This window comes from Geotrypetes seraphini, chromosome 8 (genome assembly GCF_902459505.1).
Source record: "Geotrypetes seraphini chromosome 8, aGeoSer1.1, whole genome shotgun sequence".
In the NCBI taxonomy this organism is placed as follows: Eukaryota; Metazoa; Chordata; class Amphibia; order Gymnophiona; family Dermophiidae; genus Geotrypetes; species Geotrypetes seraphini.
The window spans coordinates 170,105,700-170,126,689 of record NC_047091.1 but is presented as its reverse complement, the minus strand read 5'-3'; the positions used below and the strand labels follow the sequence as shown (position 1 = coordinate 170,126,689).

The window sequence follows — 20,990 nt, the reverse complement described above, 5'->3', positions numbered from 1 at the left end:
TTCCTTGACATCTTCATCATTTGAAAACCGCTGTCCACGGAGAGATTTCTTCAAAATTCGGAACAGGAAATAATCTCAGGGAGTCAGGTCAGGATTGTAGGGTGGATGGTTCAGCTGCTGAAACACACATTCTCGGATGGCAGCCTGTGGTTGTCATGACATGTTCACTAGCACATTGTCGTGAAGTAGCAGTATGCCTGCTGTGGGTTTTCCTCATTTTTTCTCCTTGATTAACTTCCACAAAGCAATCGTTTTGTTGACGTAACTCTCCCCGGTTGTGCTCATCTTGTGTGGCATGAACACCAGAAGCAAAAATCCTTCATTATCCCAGAACATAAGAATAGCCATACTGGGTCAGACCAATGGTCCATCAAGCCCAATAGCTCAGTCTCACGGTGGCCAATCCAGGTCACTAGTACTGGCCAAAACCCAAGAGTAGCAACATTCCATGCTATCAATCCAGGGCAAGCAGAGGCTTCCCCCATGACTTAATAACAGACTATGGACTTTTCCTCCAGGAATTTGTCCAAACCTTTCTTAAAACCAGCTACGCTATCCGCTTTTACCACAACCTCTGGTAACGCATTCCAGAGCTTAACTATTCTCTGAGTGAAAAAATGGTTCCTCCTAAGGAAGCGATAGGCAATAAGAAAAATTCATTCAGGGAATGGAAAAAGGACAAAACTGAAGGGAACCAGAAGGAGCACAGGAAGTATCAAAAAGAATGTCACCGTGTGGTTCGAAAAGCCAAAAGAGAGTATGAAGAGAGGCTAGCCAGGGAGGCACGAAATTTCAAACCGTTCTTCAGATATGTTAAAGGGAAACAGCCAGCTAGGGAGGAGGTAGGACCGCTGGAAGAAGGAGACAGGAAGGGAGCGGTGAAGGAGGAGAAAGAAGTCGCAGAAAGACTCAACATGTTCTTCTCGTCTGTATTTACAAACGAAGACACAACCAACATACCGGAACCTGAACAAATCTTCAATGGAAATCAAGCAGAAAAATTAACATCCATGGAAGTGAGCCTTGATGATGTACACAGGCAGATAGAAAAACTTAAAACTGACAAATCCCCGGGTCCGGACGGAATCCATCCCAGGGTTCTGAAGGAATTAAAGGAGGAGATAGCGGAACTACTGCAGCAAATTTGCAACCTATCCTTGAAAACAGGCATGATCCCGGAGGATTGGAAGATAGCCAATGTCACGCCCATCTTTAAAAAGGGATCAAGAGGTGACCCGGGAAACTACAGACCAGTGAGTTTGACCTCGGTTCCGGGGAAACTGATGGAAGCACTGATTAAAGAACACATCGATGAACATCTGGAAAGAAACGAACTTTTGAAAACAACCCAACATGGTTTCTGCAGGGGGAGATCGTGCCTAACGAACTTATTGCACTTCTTCGAAGGAATTAACAAACGGATGGACAGAGGAGACCCCATAGACATCATATACCTTGATTTCCAAAAAGCCTTTGACAAGGTGCCTCACGAACGTCTACTCCGGAAACTGAAGAACCATGGAGTGGACGGAGACGTACATAGATGGATCAGAAACTGGTTGGCGGGTAGGAAACAGAGGGTAGGGGTGAAGGGCCACTACTCGGACTGGATGGGGGTCACGAGTGGTGTTCCGCAGGGCTCAGTGCTCGGGCCGCTGCTATTTAATATATTCATAAATGATCTAGAAACAGGCACGAAGTGTGAGATAATAAAATTTGCGGACGATACAAAACTATTTAGTGGAGCTGGGACTAAAGAGGAATGCGAAGAATTGCAAAGGGACTTCAACAAATTGGGGGAATGGGCGGCGAGATGGCAGATGAAGTTCAACGTTGAGAAATGTAAAGTATTGCATGTTGGAAACAGAAACCCGAGGTACAACTATACGATGGGAGGGATATTATTGAATGAGAGCAACCAAGAAAGGGACTTGGGGGTAATGATGGACATGACAATGAAGCCGACGGCACAGTGCGCAACAGCCGCTAAGAAAGCAAATAGAATGCTAGGCATAATCAAGAAGGGTATTACAACAAGGACAAAAGAAGTTATCCTGCCATTGTATCGGGCGATGGTGCGCCCGCATCTGGAATACTGCGTCCAATATTGGTCTCCGTACCTTAGGAAGGATATGGCGTTACTCGAGAGGGTTCAGAGGAGAGCGACACGCTTGATAAAAGGGATGGAAAACCTCTCATACGCTGAGAGATTGGAGAAACTGGGTCTCTTTTCCCTGGAGAAGAGGAGACTTAGAGGGGATATGATAGAGACTTAAGATCATGAAGGGCATAGAGAGAGTAGAGAAGGACAGATTCTTCAAACTTTCGAAAAATAAAAGAACAAGAGGACACTTGGAAAAGTTGAAAGGGGACAGATTTAAAACGAATGCTAGGAAGTTCTTCTTTACCCAACGAGTGGTGGACACCTGGAATGCGCTTCCAGAGGGCGCAATAGGGCAGAGTACAGTACAGGGGTTTAAGAAAGGATTGGACAATTTCATGCTGGAAAAGGGGATAGAGGGGTATAAATAGAGGATTACTGCACAGGTCCTGGACCTGTTGGGCCGCCGTGTGAGCGGACTGCTGGGCATGATGGACCTCAGGTCTGACCCAGCAGAGGCATTGCTTATGTTCTTATGTTCTTATGGTTTTAATAGTATTTCCCTGCAATTTCATCGTCTCCCCTAGTCTTTGTAATTTATGACGGAGTGATACCCGTTCTACTCTACTCAGGATTTTGTAGACTTAAATCATATCTTTCCCCAGCCTTCTCTTTTCCAAACTGAAGAGCCCTAACCTTTTTAGTCTTTCTTCATACAAGAGGAGTTCCATCCCCTTTATCATCTTGGTCGCTGTTCTTTGAATCTTTTCTAGTACCGCTGTATCATTCTTGAGATAAGGAGACCAGAATTGAATGCAATACTCCAGGTGAGATCACACCATGAAGTGATACAGAGGCATTATAATATCCTTAGTCTTGTTAACCATCCCTTTTTTAAATAATTCCTAGCATCTTTATTGCTTTTTTGGCAACCGCCACCACACATTGGATGGAAGGTTTCATCATATTGTCTACAATGACCCCCTGATTCCTTTCTTGGGCGCTAACCCCCAAGGTGGACCCTAGCATCCTGTAACTGTGATTTGGGTTATTTTTCCCAATATGCTTCACTTTGCATTGGTTCACATTAAATTTCATCTGCCACCTGGATGCCCAGTCTTCCAATTTCCTAATGTCTACCTGCAATGTTTTACAATCCGCATGCGTTTTAACAACTTTGAACAGTTTAGTATCATCTGCAAATTTAATCACTTCACTCGTTGTTTAAATTTCCAGATCATTTATAATTAAGTTAAATAGCATCGGTCACAGCACAATCCCTGCGGCACTCCACTGTTTACTCTCCTCCATTGAGAAAAATTGCCATTTAACCCTACCCTCTGTTTTCTATCCAATAACCATTCTTAACCAAGAACTGAATTTTGCCACCTATCCCATGACTCTAATTTTCTCAGGAGCCTTTCATGAGCAACTTTATCATAAGCTTTCTGAAAATCTATATACACTACATCAACTGGCTCACCTTTATCCACATGTTTATTCACACCTTCAAATAAGTCAAGCAAATTGGTGAGGCAAGATCTCCCTCGGCTGAATCCATGCTGACTGACTCATTAAATCTTGTTTGTCTACATGTTCCACAATTTTTATTTTTTATAATTGTTTTCACCATTTTTCCCGGTACTGAAGTGAGGCTTACCGGTCTGTAATTTCCCAATCTCCCCTGGAACCCTTTAAAAAAAAAATCAAAAATCAGTGTAACACATTGGTCACCCTCCAGTCTTCAGATACTACACATGATTTTAGCAACAGGTTACAGATCACTAACAGCAGGTCAGCAATTTTATGTTTGAGTTCCTTTAGTACCCTGGGATGTATACCATCCAGTCCAGGTTATTTATCACTTTTAACTTGTTGATTTGGCTCAGTACATCTTCCAGATTCACCGAGATTTCTTTCAGTTCCTCCACATCATCACCCTTGAATACCATTTCCAGTTCTAATAGATTTCTTACATCTTCTTCCATAAAGACCGAAGCAAAGAATTCATTCAGTCTCTCCACTATAGCCTTATCCTCCCTGAGTGCCCCTTTTGCTCCTTGGTCATACAACGGTCCCACGGATTCCCTCACTGGTTTTTTGCTTCTGATGTACCTAAAGAAATTGTTATGAGTTTTTGCCTCTTTGGCAAGTTTCTCTTCATATTCTTTCTTAGCTTTCTTTATCAATGCTTTGCATCTAACTTGCTAATGCTTGTGTCTCTTCTTATTTTCTTCATTAGGATCCTTTTTCCATTCTTTAAAGGATACTTTTTTGACTCTAATAGCCTCTTTCCCTTCACTTTTTAACCATGCCGGCTCTCGTTTCCTCTTCTTTCTACCTTTGCTAATACGTGGGATACATCTGGTCTGGGCTTCTACGATGGTATTTTTAAATAAAATTCATGCCTGATTTACAGTCCTAACCTTTGTAATTGATCCTTTTAGCTTCTTTTTAACCATTTTCCTCATTTTAACATAGTCTCCCTTTCAAAAATTAAATGCCTCTACAGCAGATTTTTTTTTTGCGATGTCACTCCAGGTGTCAGCTCAAATTTGATCACTTTATGATCACTGATTCAAAGCGGACCCAACACAGTTAACTCCTGTAGGCCCAAATCTAAAATAGCTCGCCTTCTTGTTGGTTCCAGGACCAGTTGCACCAAGAAGCAGTCATTTATGATGTCTAGGAATTTTACCTCCCTAGCACTCCCTGATGTAACAATAAACCAGTTAATGTAACATTAAACCAGAAGACAGTTGCCATGACTTTGCCTGCAGATTTTCCTGTCTTGAACTTTTTTTGCGGTGGGGGACGACTTGCATTTCCAGTGCATTGACTCCATTTTGTACTCAGGATCTCTGTGATAGACCCAAGTCTCATCTCCAGTCACCAAACAATGAAAAAAAAAATACACCTCCCAAGTTCTCCTGACAGCACCAGAGCCTCGTGGCCTTCTTGGAACCCATCTTGCACTAACCTTGGGCATGCCCAACTTTTCATGAATTATTTTCCAAACTGTATCTGCCGAGATGGCCTTTTCTTCAGCTATTCCGGAAATCTTAACCCATCTGTCAGACAAAATTAAATCCTCGACTTTCTTGCATATTTCTGTGGAAGTTGCTTCTACAGGCCGTCCAGTATGCGAGTCATCTTCAATGGACTTTCTACTCCACTTAATTTTACTTTGTAGGATAATGGGATCCACTTACCATAAACTGTAGTCAGGCATACATGGATCTCCTTTGGCTTTTTTCCTTCTTTTGTGAGAAATTTTATCATTAAACAGTGCTCTAAATCTACCAGTTGCTTACTTGATTCGCACGAGGACTCTCCTGATATCCTGTCTCTTGGAATTTTAGACTCGCATTGAGCTGTAACTGTGCATGAGTAACCTTAAAGCATGTCACAACAGACCTGTTTCAACACATTTGCTACATTCCTCCATACTCGGGTAGATAAATTATTGGACGCCCCTCGTAATGATTGTACTTCAAAGTACCTCGCCTTCAGCGACTACTGCAAGGGTGGAGGAAGATATTTATTTTATTATAAGTTCAACACATTTAATAACATACTTTTTTTTGCTTGTGTATGAGTCTATCTTTCTGTGCATCTGTCCAAAAACAAGTGAGTACTGCAAAGGGAAGGTGCTCACAAAAGCCGCAATTCTTTCTTCAGATATTTGAGGTTTGGGGGAAGCTTGAGTGAATATCTCGTTTTTAGGAACCTAGAAAAAGAAAACAGTTTGATAAGGATATTTCTTAACGTGTCACTTATCTGTAATAATTGTACATTTCAAAGGTATTTGCACTAGTAAATCCACGTTTTAGTGCACAGAAATGGCTTGTTACAAACCTGTCTGCTATCTGTGGGCAGTAGCATAGCAAGGGTGGGGGGCAGGAAGTCCACCCCGGGCGCTGTCTTGGTGAGGGTGCAGGCACCTGTCCTCTGCCCCCACCCACCCTCGCCGCTCCTTCCCCCACCCCCCCCACTGCCATGTGTGCTTGACGCTTCCTTTCCCCCCTGTACCTCTGTAACGTTCCTGACATCACTTCCTGGACCCGGGCCTAGGAAGTTACGTCGGAGGAAGAACCGACGCTGGCGTAACAGCAGGTTGGGGGTTACTGCTTGTGCCAGGAATGATACAGAGGTAAACAATTTCAATTTTTTTGACCCTAAGCAGCTTGAGGAATTTTTAAGTGCTAGAGAAGAAATGATCGTCACGCCCCCTCTTTTACAAAGGTGCGCTTTGCTTTTTTGCGCGCCTTAATCACGCACTAAACGCTAACGCGTACATGTTATCCTTTGGACACGTCAGCGGTTAGCGCATGCATTGATTTAGAGGGTGCTGCAACGCTTAGCGCACCTTTGTAAAAGAGGGGTCATACGTTCGCTGCAGACTGGCTAGGGGGCAGGGTCTCGGAGCGGCTGTTCAATGCATGTGGGTTCCTTGATTATTTATAGATATTTACTTTTTCCTAATTTTGGATCACAATTAACCTAAATGTTGTGGGCGAAAGGTGTCAATTATTGCCTGTTGCATTTTCACTTTTATTTTATTCTATTTCAAGAATTTCTGTTGGTCTCCAAAGAATTGGTGATGCAAAAGTGAAAATTAATACAGAATAAATAATAATTTAAAAAAAAACAAAAACCGCCTACATTCAGGTGCCTAGATTGGCGCACCTAGATTGGCGCACCTAGCTGATTTAGGTGACTAACTTAGGGGTCCTTTTATAAGGTGCACTAACCGATTTAGCACGCGCTAAATGCTAAGGCGCCCGTTATATTCTATGGACGCCTTAGCGATTAGTGCGCCTTAGTAAAAGGATCCCTTCATTTTTTAAAAAAGCTTAGTCAGCACCAACGATTAGTGATCAGTAGCTCATTATTGACAAAAATTAGAATTAATTGGATGATAGGTGACTAAATCGGTCGGCACCTACCACTTCCCGGTAGGCGCCTCGTTCAATGCGCCTACCAGAAAGCAGGCATGGTTAGGGGGAAGATCACGGGTGGATCTTGGGCGTGTTTTGTGTGTAGGCACCTAAATTGGACTTAGGTGCCGGTACTTAGGCCAAGAAAACCCTAGCGTAAATAAGGTTTGACGCCTACCGGCACCTAAGTCCAATTTAGACATTATTAGATGCGATTCTGTAAATCTAACCTAATCTAAAACTTAATTTTATAGACCGAGTCATCAACCAAGAGGAGCTCGACTCGGTATTATGTATAACAATAATGTTAAATACACCCAATCAAAATCAAAATCAGATTAGGAGTTTGAGTAACAATAATGTTATACATAATACATAAAATTGACAAGGAAAAGTAGACTGAAATAGTTAATTTCCAAAATGTTTAGCAAACAAAAAAGTTTTCAGAACTTTCCGGAATAAAGCAAAAGAACCTTAAACTTCATAATGTAAGCGGTAAAACATTCTAGAATTCCATTAATTTAAAAGCAAAAGAATGACTAAATCTCTTAAAGGTTCTGTTTTTAACCACTGAGAGAGGAAAATGTAAGTTTTAATTTTTGAGAACTTCTGGCACGATGAGATCTATGAACGTTCCAGTCTAAAGGAATCAAAGTGGCAAAAATGCCAGATAGGATCATAAATGCACTTAAATTGAATTCTGAGATACACTGGAAGCCAATGCAATTCCATGAGCAGAGGGGTTACGTGATCAAATTTACTCTTAACTTAATATTGACGTGTGTTATGCGCCATGTTTTAGGTGCAGTTTATAGAACGGGGGTTTAGGGCTCATGTTTTCCAGGGTTGAATTTTTCAGTGCTATTTATTGGATCCCTCCCCTCTATATCTGCATATCAAAGTAAACTGACACAATTCACTCTATAAGATCGGCTTTATACGAGAAGCAATTTCAGTCTGTAAATCTAGAATGTGGTAAATCAGAGCCGTTAGAAGCGAAATCTATAAAGAATGCATAATGCTAAATTATAATACTAGACCCACTAAGTGAAGTAATCAGGAGTATTATCGATGTTGTCTGGTATCCAGCTGTGTTTTAGTCCCTGTTGTGACCCAATTAGAAACCTGCAGCTTTCATAATTGTGGTAGGGGTGTGTGCACTCTCTAACTTTTTATTTTGTTTAGTTTTCTATGTCATGCGTGGGATTTCCATTTTAATCTGAGATTTTTGTTTGTTTGTTTTGTGTTTTAATTCAGTGTTCTTCAACCGCCGGTCCATGGACCGGTGCCGGTCCACCGAAATTTCCTGCCGGTCCACAGGGCCAGCACGTGCATCAGGCCCAAAACAGTGTTCTTCAACCGCCGGTCCACGGTGCGATCGATGCGGCGTTATCTTTGAGCCAGCTCCCTCTTCCTAACTAATTCAGTGCACAAAGCCACGGGCAGTGGCTCCTACGGGCGTCCTGCGCCTGAACCGGAAGCCTTCTCTCTGACGTTGAAATGTCAGAGAGAAGGCTTCCAGATGAGGCACGGGACGTGCAAGGTGCAATTAGTACTATTATGGGGGCGGGGTCTGGGGTGGAGACTGGGTAGAGATGGGCGGGGTTTGGCCCACATCTTAGCCCTGTGTTCTTCAACCGCCGGTCCACGGGCCAATGCCGGTCCACAGAATAATTCTTTTATTTCTGCCGGTCCATAGGTGTAAAAAGGTTGAAAAACACTGTTTTAATTCACAGACATTATGATGAACAGCGAACACTAGTGTGCAATAGTAAACGTCATTGTTTAAAATAATGCATCCTATGGGGCTAATTCTGTTTAGGATGCCTTAGCGGACGCCTAAGAAGCGGCAAAGAATCGCACACTGGCATCCTATACAGAATTGCACCTGCATAAACAGACAGACGCCTAACCCTGCTTAACCCCCCCCTTCACCCCGATTCCCTAACCGGCACCCTGACAGCCCACCTGAAGAAGCCCGGCAGGAGGGATAATATAAAATCAGATTTCTATACCGCATAACCTTGAAGTTCAATGCAGTTTACAAAAGATTAATTAATGAACAAAAATAGACCTTGTCGTGAGAAGCTGCTTGAAAGGAGAGAGTACGATCGTGGTATTTCTTACTTTTATAACCCTTGATGGGTGGAAATACAAAAAGGGCATGTGATCTTCTGCTATTTCTCTGGAGAGCCACAAAGAATATGTTGGCCAAATATATAGGAACCTGACCGAAGGCAACTTTGTAGTATATGCAGCCCAGTTTAAAGATAATACGGGCCTCCACAGGGAACCAATGCATCTCCCGGTAGTTACATGGTCAAACTTCTTTAATCCATTAATATGTCTTACCGTAGTGTTCTGAATAAGTCTGAGTCTGGTAATATTTTTCTTAGTATTAGCAAGGTAAATGATGTTAGAATAATCTAATTGACTTAGTAACAGTGATGCCCACTCCCTTCTGCCGCCACCCCCTGAACCCCTTCAGAACCCCCAGACCCCCACCCCGCACCCCTAAGTTGACCCTTGCCACGATCAGCTCAGCAGCTGCATCTATTTGAATCGAAGGCCAGCATTTTGCTGGCCTACATTTCAGGCATCTGTTGCAACCCTAGGCAGAAACCTAGGGCCGCCTAAGCTTACCCAAGGCCATTTCTGAATGAAACCATGCCCAGCCTTGGGCAAGCTTAAATGTCCCTAAGCAACTCCCTAGACCCGTGACAAATGCCTACAGTGTAGGCGTCATGCCTTGGGTTTTTTTAGAAAAAGAAAAAAAACGTGCTTTGCAATTGGCTGTCAGACAGCGGCAGGACACTTACCGCTGCCTACAATTGGGACATCCGTTTATAGAATCATCTCCTATGTTTCTAACAGTGGCCCATGACGCGAAGGGCAAATTCTACAATGGCAGTTCCAAAGCCCTTCCAAAACTTAACTATATTTAGGCATGTAAATGCAAGAATTCTATAAAATCATATCACCCCCCCCCCCCGCTCAGCCATGACCTCTTTGTAGTTGCAAACTATAAAATTTAGGCGTGTCGCTTACAGAATAAGGTATAAATCAGTTATATGCACCTGTGCTAATTTGCGACAATTAGCCCTTCTTAAGTTCAATTATTGATAGCTATTGCCAATTAGTTTATGCGCATAATTGAACCTATTCTATAACTGTGCCTAAATTTGGGTGCAATATAATTTGGGGGCTAGTGTGTATTATTGAACATTGAGGTTCACTATTGAGCAATAGTGTGCACTGTTGACAATACAAGATAAAACCCCAAATTTAATTTTTCCCCTTCATTTTGGGTTATAACAACATGAACCACTGAGATTTCTCATGTCATTCCAAATGAATGCACATTCCTAAGTTGCTATTTACATTGCATCTGTTCTTAAATATTTTACCTTGGTATTCCGATGTTTTCCGAAGGTATTTCATCATAATACTATTGACATCAGCTTCTTTTCCTTCTGCTTCTGATCTTGTAGCTCCTTGGATATCTTCAGCTGGTGACTTGGCAGTTGATCCCTCAACTTCCAGCCATGGAAGTCGAGGTCGACTCTTTATGCTGTCAGCACTTTTATAAGAAACTATTGAACCAGAAGAGGATGAAGAATCTGATAAATTTGCAGGATCATCCCTATAATTTGGGTTTTTCTTTAAAGTTGTCCTTATTTCTGAGGAAAACTGAAAATTGCCATCAGAAGACAGGTCATCAAAATGAACACTCAGTGGCCTGAGACCTTCACTTTTATCCCTGCCAGATCTGGTCAAGCTGGTTGCTGATCGAGCTCTCCGAACTGCTGGAACAAACTCATCGAAGTTGTCATCAGTTTTCCTCTCAAAATTTAGACTTGTTACCTTCTGAGCTGATGAGGTCCTTTCATTCCCATCTTCCATGAGAGTGGAAAAATATTTATTTTGGAATACTAGAGGTTCTTTTCCAAGATCAGAATCACTACTTTCTTCTATTGATGGCTCAAGGCACGTTCTCCAAGGTTGTAACCCTGTTACTGGTGAGCTAATTTTTAGGCTGGCATGACTAATAGTACTTTGAGGATGAACAAGTGATTCACAGGAACCAAATTTTGCTGTTTTTTTCTCTGCTGGTGAAAAGATTGAATCTAAGTTTGCTGATGGTATGCATCTAAGGCTAGATGAACGCATTAAGCCTACACCTGGAGAAGATCCTATATTTTCTGAATGCTCTTGAATTTCAAGCTTTCTAGAAAAATCATCATCGTCATCTTTGAAAGTTCTACATCTTCTAAGAGAAGATGCACCAGTTGTTTGATAGATGGGCAATGACGAGGTCTCTTCCATACCCAATGTCACCTGTTCTTTTTCTATTGCCCTTTTCCTTCTCACTTCTTCCAAAAATTCAGAAAGCGCTGATGAAGAACTTGGCAGCATTTGTTCTGATGGTGGAGATTTTTGTTTTGTTGAGGTTGAGGCTCTGTCTACTGGGGTTTCCATAGACTTTCTTACTTGACCTTTAATATTATCCTTGTCCACATGTCTTCCATATTCCCCTCGTTCAGAACTAACTAAAGAACTTGGCTTTCTCAGCTCTTGAACTTTTGTAATGTCTTGATTTATCCTGCACAATAAAACAAATACATTAATTATGTTTTGTAAGCAGTCCACATTAAAGTCAAATTGAAAATTAATGGCAATCCTGAATATTTACTTGTTCTAAAATTTTAGTTAACCCATAGAACTTTCTATCTATACTCAGTATGAACAATACCCATTAGTTTCATAAAATATTATTTTTGTTTCTAATTCATCTCAGCTGAATTCACTTGAACAGATTGCAAACAAACGAGATGGATTGCTCTTTTAAAAATGTAATGTGCCTCATAAATCTATTACACTAACTAAGACATGACTCAAAATAAATGGTTTGGGGTTTTTTTTCCAGTACCCGTATAAGCACATATGATTTTTCTATTTCTATAGCATATAGACCAAACCAGCAGATTACATTAAAAGAAAATGCATAAATATAAGCCTTTAGTTTGTTTTTATTTTTTCAGTGCCTGATAGTTTTGGCCAAGGCATCCTTTGAAATATGAAAAGACTTTTTCATTCTGTAAGAAAAATGCAGAAAATATATAAAACCGCATCGAGCACAGATGATACACAAGAGAACACATGTTTCCTTTGAAAAGTAAAATCAATCTTTGTCTTACCGAGAATAACATTTTTATAACTGCAACAAAAAATAAATAAGTGTAAACCTTTTGGGAAAATATAAAGACGGGGTGTAATGTAAAGCTGTAGGTTTCAGAAAAAGTGAAATAGCCTGGTCTGGTTAGATTTTGTTTGGCGAAGGGAAAGGTTGCTTTCTTTTCTCAAAAAAGGTCATCCTTGTTCAAAGCTAGACTGAAAACTCACTTTTCTGAGGTTGTAGGAAGACCGTAGGAAACTTGAAGACTGGCTATCCAAATGGCAGATGAAATTTAATTTGGACAAATTTGGACAGATTCTTCAGACTAGCGGGGACAACAAAAACAAGAGGTCATCCAGAAAAACTGAGAGGGGACAGATTCAGAACGAATGCAAGGAAGTTTTTCTTCACTCAGAGGGTGGTGGACACCTGAAACATGCTTCCAAAGGAGGTAATAGGACAGAGTACAATACTGGGTTTCAAAAAGGGACTGGATGACTTCCTGGAAGTGAAGGGGATTGCAGGGTATAGATAGAAGGTTACTCTACAGGACAAAAGCGAAAAGCGTATGTGAGTTTTAGGGTAGGAGCACTTTCAGGTCCTGGACCTGAGGGGCCACCGCGTGAGCGGACTGCCGGGCACGATGGACCTCAGGTCTGACCCGACAGAGGCAATTCTTATGTTCTTATTAGAGAATGACACGGTGAAAAAATTGGTCCCCGTCACCGCCCCGTCCCCGTCTCACCATCCCCGTCACCGCCCCGTCCCCGTCTCACCATCCCCGTCACCGCCCCGTCCCCGTCTCACCATCCTCTTCACCGCCCCATCACCGCCACTGCCACCCCATTCACCGCCCCGTCACCGCCACTGCAATCCCATTCACTTTTCTTTATTTACGTATAAAGGAAACATTCTTTAAAACTTTAAAACTTTAAAACTTAGTTAAATATTAGTTAATAACTATACAAAAACAAAACACGCAGAGAAAAAATTAATTAATATAAATTCTCAAAACTGAAACATTTTGATCACTAAATTTAAAATAGTTATTTTTCATACAGTTTTTCAATCACTAATCTTCCACCACCCCTGGGGCTAGCAATGCAAAAACTTTACAATGCAAAAACTTTACAATGCAAAAACTTTACAACCCCTCCTGTAGACCCCCCCAACGGCCCTCCCGACAATCGCAGCAGAAGGGTACCCAACCCCTCCTGCCGGTCCTCCCAATGGCCTCCCCTAAGATCGCCGGCAGGAGGGTACCCAACCCCTCCTGCTGGACCCCCCCCAACGAACCCTCCCACCCCGGAAACCCCTTGGTCTTACTTTACAAGTTGGACCGGACAGCTCCTCGCTCGTCTGGCCAGCAGGCCTGCCTCCGTCCAAATGAGGTGGGCCCGCCCCTACCCTGCCCAACCCACAGGATCCTAGGGCCTGATTGGTCTAGGCACCTAAAGCCACTCCCGCTATAGGAGGGGCCTTAGGTGCTTGGGCCAATCAGGCCCTAGGATCCTGTGGGTTAGGCAGGAGAGGGGAGGGGCGGGCCCGCCTCATTTGGACGGAGGCAGGCCTGCTGGCCAGATGAGCGAGGAGCTGTCCGGTCCAACTTGTAAAGTAAGACCAAGGGGTTTCCGGGGTGGGAGGGTTCGTTGGGGGGGGGGGGGGGTCCAGCAGGGGGGGTTGGGTACCCTCCTGCCGGCGATCTTAGGGGGGGCCATTGGGAGGACCGGCAGGAGGGGTTGGGTACCCTTCTGCTGCGATTGTCGGGAGGGCCGTTGGGGGGGTCTACAGGAGGGGTTGGGTGCCCTCCTGCCGTGATCGCTGCCTAACCCACAGGATCCTAGGGCCTGATTGGCCCAAGCACCTAAGGCCCCTCCTATAGCGGGAGTGGCTTTAGGTGCCTAGACCAATCAGGCCCTAGGATCCTGTGGGTTGGGCAGGGTAGGGGCGGGCCCGCCTCATTTGGACGGAGGCAGGCCTGCTGGCCAGACGAGCGAGGAGCTGTCCGGTCCAACTTGTAAAGTAAGACTAAGGGGGTTCCGGGGTGGGAGGGTTCGTTGGGGGGGGGGGGGTCCAGCAGGAGGGGTTGGGTACCCTCCTGCCGGCGATCTTAGGGGAGGCCATTGGGAGGACCGGCAGGAGGGGTTGGGTACCCTTCTGCTGCGATTGTCGGGAGGGGTTGATCTGACAAATGAGGAGCACGGTGAAACACAGGTAAATAGCGGTTCCTAGAAGGGGGTACATTGGCCCGCGGGGACAAACCTGTTCACCGTTTCCGCGGTCGGTGAATGGCCTTGTCCCCGTCACCGCAGCGACTGCTAATTTTCTTCCCCGTTTTCGGCGGTGACCCGCGGCTTAAATGCGGTGGCCGCGGGTAAACCGTCACCGTGTCATTCTCTAGTTCTTATGTAATGCAAAGTGATGCACATTGGGAAGAATAAACTAGATGCTAGGGTTCATCTTTGGGGTCAGCACCCAAGGAAAAGATCTAGGTGTCATTGTAGACAACATGCTGAAACCTTCCACCCAATGTGCAGTGATGGCCAAAAAAGCAAACAGGTATGATAGGAATTTAGAAAAGGGATGGTAATTAAAACTAAGGTCTCCTTTTACAAAGCTGCGCTAGCGCGGGGGGGGGGGGGGGAGGCGGGGGGAGGTAATCTTTATTGATTTTCAAACTTTGATAGTGCAATACAATTAATTGAACATAAAGTATTGTATAAAAATGCACTAACTACACAAATACAACATGACATATGATGTGATTACAATATTATAATTAAGTAATTTAATACTCAAAATACATTTCCCTCCCCCCACCCACCCAAGATGTGTAAGGAAATCTAAGAAAAGGAGAGATATATGACTCTTATTGCAAGGTTACAAATGTAGTCAATGGGCTCCACACTTTATTAAATGAACTACTAAACCCCATACATTCCGCTTTCATTCATTGTTGCGCTAGTGGTTTTAGCGCGCCCGCTAGACGCTACCACCAGCATTGAGCTGGCGTTAGCTCTAGCCGCGTAGCGCGGGTTTAGCGTGCGCTAAAATTCTGCGTGCGCCAAAAACGCTATCGCAGCTTTGTAAAAGGAGCCCCAAGAATATTGTGATGCCTCGGTATCACACCATGATGCAACCTCACCTTGAGTATTCTTTCCGTTCTGGTCACTATAGCTCAAAAAAGATATAGGCCTCCTTTTACGAAACTGCGATAGTTCCTAGGAGCATCGGGACAGCGCGGGCCATTGAGCGCGGATCCCAGCACTAGAAACTGCTATCACAGTTTCATAAACTCTGTCAAAGAGTACCATTTGAACTTGGATACGCTCGGACCCTTTGTTAACCTTCTTTCTGCACCCTGCTTACACACTCTGTAGAAGAAATTCCTGCTGCAGATAAGGTTTTGTGTATTTCTTTGCTCTGAGTTTTATAAGAGATGATGGTTTGTAGCTATTATGGAGGGAATACTTTAAGAGTGTTGAATGTTACCTATCATAAGAACATAAGAATTTGCTTCTGCTGGGTCAGACTAGAGGTCCATCGCGCCCAGCGGTCCGCTCCCGCGGCGGCCCATCAGGTCCATGATCTGTAAAGTGATCTTTTGTCTAGAACCTGTTCTTCCCTAATTCCTTTATATCATTCAAACCCCTTTTCTTTTTTATCTATACCCTTTCTTTCTCCCTTATCGTAACCTTCAATCCCCTTATCCTTCAGGAATTTATCTAGTCCCTCTTTGAAACCCCATAATGTAGTCTGACCTATTACACCCGCTGGAAGCGCATTCCAGGTATCTACCACCCTCTCTGTGAAGAAGAATTTCCTAGCATTGGTTCTAAACCTGTCCCCTTTCAATTTCTCCGGATGTCCTCTTGTTCTTGTAGTTCCCAGTACGCTGAAGAACCTGTCCCTCTCCACCCTCTCTATGCCTTTCATAATCTTGTAAGTCTCTATCATATCTCCCTGAGTCTCCCCTGTGCCGCCCTGCAGTCGAGTGTGTGTGGGCGGACGCTTCTCCTCTGACGCAACCGGAAGTTGGCTCCCGGTGAAGTAAATGTGAAACGGGGTAGCTCCATTGAGCCCAGGACACTCGTATTCAGTTAAGTCATCGCTGATTTCTGCATTCTAGTGGGAAAAATTTGTCTCTCAGCCTTTTTGACAGTAATTATGGACATTTCAAGATAGAGAAGAGAAATTAATGTGAATGGAAGGTTTTTCTGCTACTCCAGGAAGAAGAGCCCAAGTTTCTCTAATCTCTCAGTGTATGAAAGATTTTCCATACCCTTTATTTTTCGTGTGGCTCTTCTCTGGACTCTCTCAAGTATTGCCATGTCCTTCTTAAGGTACGGTGACCAATATTGGACACAGTACTCCAAATGTGGGTGCACCATCACCCGATACAGCGGCAGGATAACTTCCTTTGTTCTGGATGTAATACCCCTCTTAATAATACCCAACAATCTGTTCGCTTTCTTAGAGGCCACTGCGCATTGCGCCGTCGGTTTCATTGTTGTATCCACCAACACTCCCAAGTCCTTTTCAAGGTTGCTTTCCCCAAGTGCCAACCCCCCCATTGTGTAGTTGAACATCAGGTTCTTTTTCCCTATATGCATGACCTTGCATTTCTCCACATTGAAGTTCATCTGCCATTTATTCGCCCACTCAAGTAAAGAACTAATATAGGAAGTGGAGTTTTTCTATACCAAGGATGTGTCTGCATCATCAAATTCTTATTTGAAGCTGTTTTGTCCGGAGGAGTGAGTTTTTCCTACTAAATCCAACGTGACACTGAAGGGACGCTGGGAAACAGCGACCACAATATGATCGGCTTCAACCTGGAAACAGGGGCGAAACATCGGTTCAGAACGAAGGCCACGGCGCTAAGCTTCCAAAAAGGGAATTACGAAGGGATGAGACGCATGGTGGGGAAGAAGATTAAGAAGAGGATAAACACTGTAAAGATGCTAGAGCAAGCTTGGTCTTTATTTAAGGATACGGTCACCGAGGCGCAAAATCTATATATATCAACAAGGGATCAAAGAGGAAAAAGAATAAAGAACCCGCGTGGCTCACTGTAGAGGTTAAGGAAACGATCAGAGACAAAAAAAAACCTCGTTTAAGGAATAGAAAAGATCAAAAACAGATGAAAACTGGAATAAGCACAAACAACATCAACGCAGGCGCCATAAGGTGGTAAAAGGGATCAAAAGAGACTACGAGGAAAAAATAGCCAAGGAGGTGAAAAACATCAGGCCGTTCTTTCGATATATTAAAGGGAAACAACCTGCGAAGGAAGCGGTGGGACCGTTGGATGACCAAGGAACAAAGGGAGTGCTAAAGGAGGACAAAGCAATCGCCGACAGACTGAACACGTTTTTTGCATCTATATTTACCGAAGAGGATATACTCAGCTTACTGGAACCCATCAGGCTAAATGCTGGAAGTGAAAACGGGAAACTGACAGGGTTAACGGTCAGTTTAAAATAGAGAATGACAGGGTGGTAGTTACCCGTGGCTAGCCGTGGGTAGCCGCGGGTAACCCACTGAAACAGGGGGGGGGGGGGAGTGCTCACTGCGGGCACGGGGACAAGGCCATCCACCACCCCGCAGTTATGGGAGGGAAGGTGTGCGTTCACTGATCATGCGCGGCCCCCTCCCTACCTACGGCATAATCTATCTCCCTCCCTCCCCCCCTTACCTTTGCGGCGCTTTAGAAAAGAAACTGATGCCAGCGAAGCCTGCCTGTGCCGCCCTGCAGTTGCGTGTGTGTGGGCGGACGCTTCTCCTCTGACACAACCGGAAGTTGGCTCCCAGTGAAGTAAATGTGAAACGGGAAAGCTCCATTGAGCCCAGGACACTCGTATTCAGTTAAGTCATCGCTGATTTCTGCATTCTAGTGGGAAAAATTTGCCTCTCAGCCTTTTTGACAGTAATTATGGACATTTCAAGATAGAGAAGAGAAATTAATGTGAATGGAAGGTTTTTCTGACCAATGAAGGCTCAGTAATTGGCAGTACAGGTTATGACATGTTCAGAAGCTTGATTCCTATGAGCACCTGAGGTCTATTCCCTCTACAGTATTTTCAGAGGGCGTAAATAGTGTTTGGATTCAGAGTATTGGTAACATTTGTGCATAACCATTACTGCAAAGAAATAGAAAAAAGCCATTTTTACAGCCACAGTAAAAAATGGCCTTAGCGTGCAGAAAAGACCCACATAAAGGTGCACTAAGATCACTTTTTACCAAAGCTTAGTAAAAGGACCTTTAGTGTTGAGTAAAAAATATTTTCTCCTATTTCTTTTAAACGCTCAACTTTGTAATTTTGTGTTGTTCCCTAGACTTGGTACAGTCGATTCACATTTACCCATTCCTAGGGGTTGCCAGATTTTCCAATCGGAAAATCTGGACCTCCCCTAGACCCGCCCCCATGCCCACTCAGTTCCGCCCTCCGTCCCGCTCTAGCCCCATCCCCACTGCCTGCTCTTGTTCGCTTCTATCATAACCTCCTAAGCTATCTTTTGTCCAAGTTGAAGAGCTCTAACCTCTTCAACCTTTCCTCATACGAGAGTCACTCTATCTCGTCAATCATTTTGGTCACTTCTCTCTGTATCTTTTCTCATTTTTTTCTAATTTCAGGGTCCCTCCCCCCAATAGTTATTTATATATTTAAAAACACGTACCCCGTTTAAACCTATGCGGTCCACAGAGTACATACACAATCATTACAATAATTTACATGTATCGAAAGTTCTCCAGAATTATTATCATTAGATAAGATTCAGGAAAAAGCCTGCATAAATAAAGTTGTTTTCAATATCCTTTTTTAAATTTCTAAATGTCTGATAGCAGTCTGAGTGGTCCAGTCAAATTGTTCCATAAAAGCTATTTAATGGCTACTAGTTGGTTAAATAGCATTTAACTGGCTAACTGCGAATATTCAACCCGAGATAACCGGTTCTCTCCACTTAATATCTGTGGTTAGCGGCTAAATGTTAACCAGCTATATTGTGTGTTACTAGGCAATATTTAGCCCTGACCGGCCAGGTTTAACAGACAAATCGGTCCGCCTAAATAGCTGTCCTATCTTACCTAGCACTAAATCTCGAGTTAACCAGTCAAATTATAGCTGGCCAAAAAGCCCCCGGATATTCAGACATCAGTAACAGGAAATGGCCTAGCATTCAAGCTCACCACTTACCGTGAAATTTAGGCAGGCTGGCTCCCGCAGTCTGAATATTGAGTTCAATATCTTTATTTAGATGGAACAATCGCAATTGCATACAATACGCAAAGTGCAGTGTCGCCATAAAACGATACAGAGGTGCTCTGGTAATCTTTGTTTTATTCTCTACTAGTCTTTAAGCATGTTACATTTACGGGTGCTAGAATAGATGTGTGTGTCTGTCTTTCTTTCTCTCTCTCTTCTTGACCGCTTTCTGTCTGTATTTCTTTTTTTCTGTCTCTCTCTCTCTCTCTCCTTGGCCACTGCCTGTCTGTCTTTTTCTTTCTGTCTCTCTCTTTCCTCGGCTGTCCACCACCACCCCTTGCCTGCTCCCCTGTCCAGCAGCAGCCCTTCTCCCTTTGTTTTACCTCCCCCCTGTCCAGCAGCACCTCTTCTCTGCTCCCCCGTCCAGCAGTAGTCCTTCTCCCTTCCTTTTACCTCCCCCACTGTCCAGCAGCGCCCCTTACCTGATCCCCCTGTCCAGCAGCACCCCTTCCCTGCTCCCCCTGTCCAGTAGTACCCCTTTTCCTTTCCCTGCTCCCCCTGTCCAGCATCCGTTAGCCCGGGCAGCCTCGGGGCTTTTGCTAGGCTGGCCCACCTCACATTATCGAAGTGGGCCGGCCTAGCAAATGCCCAGCGGCTGCTGCGTTTGCTGGTCCGGGGGTGAGAAGAGGCATCCCGGCAGCAGCAGCACAGGAGTCAAACCGCCACCGCCGCTAAAATCGCTGCACGTGCCGCAAGCCGCCGCACGCACCTCAAGCAAATAGAATACGGTCACGGAAGCACACAGCACGGTGGCAGGGATCAGGGCCTCCTAAGTGCGCATGCGCGCTTAGGGTTTTATTATAGAGGATTCTTTTCCTACTAATCCCTAGCATTCTGTTTGCTTTCTTGGCCTGCCGCTGCACATTAATCTTGTTCTAGGTCGCAGACATCATGAAGCCTTTCACTGGTTAGACTGATTTAAATTGATGGTGGGTTGCATTGTGCGGCCACAGACTGCATAATGCAAGGTTTGTATGTTATGCTAATGTTAACGCTTTCATTTGCTAAACTGTCATGCTGGGTAATGGCTCAGTTGAAAGCTATGTAGTGTCGGCTCAGATACATTGATCACCGGTTGTAAAGGTGGTAGCCCTGACTCTTCACCATCGCTCCCCTTCCTCCTGATTTAGAATGTCAGCTGCCTAGATGGGTTTCCCCGATTGGTGGAACAGAAGTATTTAATAAACTTGAAACTTTTTCACGCTGCATAGAAACTGTGGCATTAAACTTAGCCCTCTTTTAGTAAGGTGCGCTAACCGATTAGCGCACGCTAATAAAATGCTAACGCGTCCATAGACTAACATGCACGTGTTAGCGTTTAGCATGCGCTAATCGGTTAGCGCACCTTAGCAAAAGAGGACCTTAATTCCTAATTTTGTCAGTTTGTTTGGAAATTGGTCCGGTGATGTGCCGTCGATTTTCTGATCGAGGCGCTCTTGCCAGCCGTGCTACACTTCGATGAGATGCATTTTTATTTTGAAGAAAAAAACAAGGATCTCCTCTGA

General features: G+C 44.0%; 1 protein-coding gene across 2 annotated transcripts in view; it reads right to left on the bottom strand.

Moving 5' to 3' along the window:
• Positions 1–4,609: 4,609 nt before the first annotated feature.
• MYO18B (myosin XVIIIB) overlaps positions 4,610–20,990 on the bottom strand; it is a 565,740-nt gene continuing 549,359 nt past the window's right edge. For both annotated transcript variants that reach the window (XM_033955841.1, XM_033955842.1), the window contains 2 exons: positions 10,449–11,644; positions 4,610–5,831 (listed from right to left, as the gene is read on the bottom strand). In XM_033955841.1, coding sequence (XP_033811732.1) covers positions 5,824–5,831; positions 10,449–11,644 — 1,204 coding nt within the window. In that variant the 3' untranslated portion in view covers positions 4,610–5,823. The remainder of the gene's footprint in view (positions 5,832–10,448; positions 11,645–20,990) is intronic.